Below are 6000 nucleotides of genomic sequence, written 5' to 3'. Positions count from 1 at the left end.
ATCAGTTCTGAAGAAGGGTCACTCAACCTGAATCATTAACTCTGGCTTCTCTTCACACGTGCTGCCAGACCTGCTCTGTTTTTCCAGCAATTTTTGTTTTATTCCGGATTTACAGCACCCACTGTCTTTTTGATTTTTTCAAGTGTCAAGGTATTGCACCTGAATTGTAAGAATTGCAGCGTTGGAGCAAACAGGTGTGAAAAGTGGTCACGTTGCACCATTTTACATACTTTCCAACAGCAGGAAAACAGATTGAAAAAATATTGAAAGAAACCAAGACAAGTGAAGAATCACAACATGTTTCAAAATGTTAGCAAAGGCAGCCAATGGTGTTAAAGAAACAAATTCCTCAGGGCACAGGCTCCTGGACCCCATCTGAAAATAAATGTTGCACCAATGTGCCACTTCTCTCTTTCCAAGTTTCTAAATCAAGTACAGGAATAAACAATACTTTCATCCATTTCAGTGCTTTTTTAAAAAAGTATAATATTGAGCAGAGAAATTGCATAGGCCAGAATAAGTCCTATTACTTTCCCATTGAAAATAATTATTTTTGGAAGAGAACGAATACAAACGAAAATATGGAATTAAATTTCAAAACAGCAATTGAAAATTCTTAAAAGCCAATATAATTAAACAGAATTTAACTTGTTTGGATGCACTGAATCCGAATCCTTTGGGATGTGTTTTTATAAAAGGATTTTTTTTCTGTTGTGGGATTTATTCTGTCAGTTGGCAAGTTCTTTTGAAGCTCTTCCTAAACTTTGGTGTTCATTAATACATTTTACATTGTATCATTAAATTAAGGTCATACCTTCATGTTCACAAATGCGCTTCCACTCTGAAAACAGAAGGAACAGATTAGATTTAATGACTTTCTTTTGTGTCATAGAGTTAAAGAATCATAGAGATGTACAGCACAGAAACAGACCATTCAGTCCAACTTGTTCAAGCCGACCAGATATCCTAACCTAATCTAATCCCATTTGCCAGCACTTGACCCATATCCCTCTTAACCTTTCCTATTGATATACCAATCAGATGTTTTTAAAATGTTGTAATTGTACCAACCTCCACCACTTCCTCAAGCAGCTCATTCCATACACACAATTTTTCCCGTCTCACCCTAAACGTATGCCTTCGAGTTCTGGACTCCTCCACCCCAAGAAAATGACCTTCACTATTTATTCTATCCATACGCCTCATGATTTTGAGGGTGACTCCTCAACCTCTGACGCTCCAGGGAAAATAGCCCCAACCTATTCAGCCTCTCCCTGTAGCTGAAATCCTCCAACCCTGGCAACATCATTGTAATCTTTCTGAACAATTTCAAGGTTCACAAAATCCTTCTGATAGAAAGGAGACCAGGATTGCATGCAATATTCCAAAAGTGGCCTAACCAACTTCCTGTACAGCTACAACATGACCTCCCAACTCCTATACTCAATGCTCTGACCAATAAAGGAAAGCACACCAAATGACTTCTTCGCTATCCTAACTACCTGCCATAAAGTTTATTTTTCTCTAAATCTTCCTCCATGATTTAATGTGTAAATGACTTCATAGGATCAGAAGAAGCCCTTGGCCTATCGAGTCTATGCTGCCAAACATACATGAAATCTCCCACTTTCCGTGCTTGGCTGAAAGCCTTGAATATTAAGGCATTTCAAGAGCTCATCCATGCATTCTTAAAAGCTGTCACGTTTCTCTGTGCCTCAACGACCCTCCCAGGCAGTAAATTCCAGATTCCCACACTCTGAGTGTTTTGTGTTTTCCTCAAATGCCCTCAAAACCTCCTGAACCTCAACTGAAATGTGTGCCCCCTTGTCATTGACTTAAGGGGAACAGATGCTGAGCCAGTTTTGGATCCACCTTGCCAAGTTACCCTTGATTCCATGTTTTTTACCTTTATTATCAGTCTCCCAGAAGGGGGCTTGTCAAAAGTCTTACTGAAATCCATATAAACTGCATCAACAGCCATAGCCTCATCTGCATGCTTGTTCATCTCAAAAAAAAAAATCAACATGATTTCTGAGGCATGGCTTCACTCTGTGAAAGCCATGTTGATAAAACTTTGCCTCTCTAAATGGAAATTCATGTTTTTCTTCCATATCATCTCCAATAGTTTCCCAAATACTGATGACAAACTCACTGATCTATCGTTCCCTGGTCTATCTCTAGCTCCTTTTCTGAAAAAGTGGATCCACATTAACGATTATCCAGTCTTCTGGCCCCTCCCCCCTGGCCTTAGAGGAATTAAAAATATAGGTCGGGGCCTCTGTGATGCCTTTTCTCATCTCCCACTGCAGCCTGGACACAAGTCCTCTGGATCTGTCCAGTTTTAGACCCACCGAAACCTCAATTATCTCACAGTCCATCCTGTCAAATTCTTGACCTGCATTCTCCTTCTCCCAGGTAAAGCCACAGAGTCATGGATAGTCACACAGTCAAGTACTTGTTTAACAACCTATCAATTTACTATGGCTTTGCACACAGATTTCCCTCTTGGTCCCTCATGGACCGTACTCTTTCCCTAATATTCTCTTCGAGGAGAAAGTGAGGTCTGCAGATGCTGGGACATACTTATAGAATATATGAAATTGTCCCTAATCTTACCTGCCCGTCTTTTTCATGAATCTTCTTTGCTTTCCTAATTGCTTTCTTAAGCTGTCTTCTGCAGATTCTATATTCCTCTATGTCCTCCATTGATCTACTCCATTTGTATTTGTTACTCATCTCTCCATTTCTTCTTATCCAGTTCTAAATATTCCTAGCTATCCAGGGTTCTCTGTTCTTGTTGCTCCTACACCTCATCCTAAAGGGAATAGGTCGTGGGCGGCACGGTGGCTCAGTGGTTAGCACTGCTGCCTCACAGCGCCTGAGACCCGGGTTCAGGTGAATTGGCCATGCTAAATTGCCCGTAGTGTTAGGTAAGGGGTAAATGTAGGGGTATGGGTGGGTTTCGCTTCGGCGGGTCGGTGTGGACTTGTTGGGCCGAAGGGCCTGTTTCTACACTGTAATCTAATCTAATTTAATCTAATCTAATCTAATCTAAAGGTCAGGCTCTAGTTCCTTTTTGAAGACTGTAGATATACCCTCAAGCAGCTGTTTCCAGCCTACTTTAGCTAGATCCTGCCATATTTTCAGAAAGTCTGCCTTACCCCAATCTGAAACCCCTTTCTGCAGATCATCTTTCTCCTTTTCCATATCAAACTTAAAAAAGTTTGGCGTTGTGGTTGCTATCACTAAAATGCTCCCCAATACTACCTTGAACACCTGTCTGGCTTCATTCACCCGAGTTAGGTCCAGCACTGCACTGTTCTTTGTAGGACCATCTACATGTTGGTATAAAAAGTGTTCGTGAATACATTTCAAGAAATCTGCTCCCACTAAACCCTTTCTATTATGATTATCCATTGGGGAAGCTGCAATTCCCCATTACAATTACCGTATTATTATTACAAGCCACTATTCCTGCCACCTCCAGTGGGACGCTACCACCAGACACAAACTCCTCTCTCCCTTGTCAGCATTTTGCTGGACCACTCCCTGTTGGACACACTAGTCCACTCCTTATACCTCCTCAAACCCCAACAGCACTTTTCTATACAATCGCAGAAGTTGCAACATTTCCCTAGTTACTTCCTCCCTCCTCACAATCCAAGGATCCAAACACACCTTCCAGGTGAACTAGTGATTTACTAGCACTTCACTCAATCTGGTCTACTGTACTCACTGTCCACAATATGGTCTGCTCTATACTTCCTATACAAAACGCAGACTGGGTGACCATTTTGTGGAACACTTAATTTCTGGTTGCAAAAATGCCCCGAGCTTCCAGTTGCCTGCCACTTCAACACATGACTGTGGTCCCTGGCCAAGATCTTTGTCTCAGGCCTGCTGCAGTGAGGGTCAGTGGCAGCTGGAAGAATAGCATCTCATTGTCCATTTCAGGATTCTGCAGCCTTTAGGAGTCCAGATCAAGCTGGATAACTTTCGAAGCTTTAAGCATTCTTTGTTTACTCTCTCCCTAAAACCCAGGTCCTGTCATGACATGGGCTGCTTTCAGCACAGCTAACCTATTTTCACCTACTCAAGGTCCACATTATCCGCTTTCCTTTCTTCTTGGCCTGTCGTTATCTCTCTGTGGTCCACATCTCCACATTTCAACTCTTTTTCAAACTCAAACCCTGCCATCAGCATGTCAATCACCTGCTCCAAACTACCATCAGTTCTGAAGGGTCACTGGACTTGAAACGTTAACTCTGTTTTCTCTCCACATATTTTGCCAGTACTGCCATGTTTCTCCAGTAATTTCTGTTTATGTTTCAGATTTTTGGCATCTGCAGTTCTTTGTATCAGTTTTATGGATAGGTTAGGATAGGTCAATAGGAGAGACAATGTGGGTGTCATCCCCCTGAGACATTCCACACAAGACATACCCAGGTTCCCACGATATTGACAGATCCTAGAGTCTCTTACACTACCAGACAATGCCTCCTAATGCTGAAACCTGCTCCTCAGTTGTGCTGGATGCCTTTCTGTGAATTCTCTTTCCCCTTCCCACAGTTCCCAGATTCTGGGCCTACCACCCCGTGCTCACAGATCCCTAGTCTCCAAGCAAAGAATGCAGCAAGACTTACTTCACATTCTCCAAAATTATTAGATAGGTTAAGGTAGATCGAATGATAGATGGATACATCCCCTATCCTAGGATCTGTCACTGTGACCTCAGAACTCTCCCAGGAACCTCTTTAAATTACAGTAAACTGAGACTGCATCCCAGTGCTGCCTAATTCTTTCTCCTTAAAATGCAGTTATACTGTGCATGCTAATAAATCAATGCATTTGGCATTATTCAACTGAACACCTTGCTCCTTTAACAGTTTTGCATAACAATAAGCAAATCTCTTGGAAATCTGTTAATTAATAACAGATTCTGTAAAGGAATATCATACCTGCTTCAACAAGAGGCTTCCACTGATCTGCAAAATAAAAATGTATTGAATAAAAACATTTTATTCAGCTGATTATCAAACATTCAAGTATTGTCACATTCCTCAGATTTAAAATGCTGGAACATTAAGTTCTCTTCAGACAACTTTAAAGCAATTAGAATTACAATCAGCTCTGAGCAATTATACAAGATGTGTGAGCATATCGACTGAACTAATCCATTGATTGTAAAGTGCCTGAGAAGTCCAGGAAAATAATAAATAATGTTCAAAAAGGAAATTCTTCCTCTATTTTCAACATCATACTTCCCAACTTCTCCTCTCATTTTCCTCTCCCATCCTGAAGTTGTTGATTTTTGCTGGGTGTATTTTTATGAGCAGCCAGTATTTAACTCAAGTGGCTATTTCACATGAGTCTAGATGTTGAATGCTGGGCGCAGAATGTAAAATATGCAGCCAATCCTATGATGACCGAATGTCTATACATAATAATTATCCATTGAGGATCTTTGGATAAATATTGAGTCAGAATGTTTGTGGAATTCTCTCACCTTGCCTAAGGAGCAGGAATAAATATTTAATTAATCCAGGCATTGCTTGGAATCTATCTCCAACTGGTATGAAAATATTTCAAAAATGACTTGTCATATTTAGCAGTTTTCAGCTCTTTAATTTGTTCTATTTTCTTTGCGACCAATTTCTACATAGCAAGAATTCACAAATAGGAATAAATAATATATTTCAGTGATCTTGTTTGAGGAACAAATATTAACCAGATCAGTGGGAAGAAATTCTCAACTTTTTCTCAAATTTGCCATCAATCACTGGGGTACTATACTGGAAATCAAGCCCCACATTTTACTGAATACACAAAATACCCCAATTTATCTGGCTTTCAAAGTCAAACTGATAGAGAGCACAGGCCCATTTTCTACACGCAATGGAACTTATAATTTATTTGATATTGAGACTCTAGCTCAAAGAAACCTGAATCATACAATACAATTAATTAAAACCTTAATTCCTTTATGAACGCCCCCTTATA

At 40.4% G+C, this 6000-nt stretch overlaps 2 protein-coding genes across 2 annotated transcripts in view; one reads left to right on the top strand and one right to left on the bottom strand.

Annotated features, from left to right (window-relative positions):
* The window catches only part of LOC122541488 (zinc-binding protein A33-like), a 492570-nt gene that overhangs the window by 345522 nt on the left and 141048 nt on the right, over nt 1–6000 (top strand). The window lies entirely within an intron of this gene.
* The window catches only part of LOC122541189 (butyrophilin subfamily 1 member A1-like), a 77497-nt gene that overhangs the window by 4269 nt on the left and 67228 nt on the right, over nt 1–6000 (bottom strand). Inside the window, exons 8-9 of the mRNA XM_043677816.1 lie at nt 4959–4985; nt 815–841 (exon numbers count right to left, since the gene is read on the bottom strand). Of these exons, the coding sequence (XP_043533751.1) occupies nt 815–841; nt 4959–4985 (54 nt within the window). The remainder of the gene's footprint in view (nt 1–814; nt 842–4958; nt 4986–6000) is intronic.

The sequence above is a fragment of the Chiloscyllium plagiosum genome, chromosome 37 (genome assembly GCF_004010195.1).
Source record: "Chiloscyllium plagiosum isolate BGI_BamShark_2017 chromosome 37, ASM401019v2, whole genome shotgun sequence".
In the NCBI taxonomy this organism is placed as follows: Eukaryota; Metazoa; Chordata; class Chondrichthyes; order Orectolobiformes; family Hemiscylliidae; genus Chiloscyllium; species Chiloscyllium plagiosum.
This window is presented reverse-complemented; position numbering and strand designations above follow the sequence as displayed.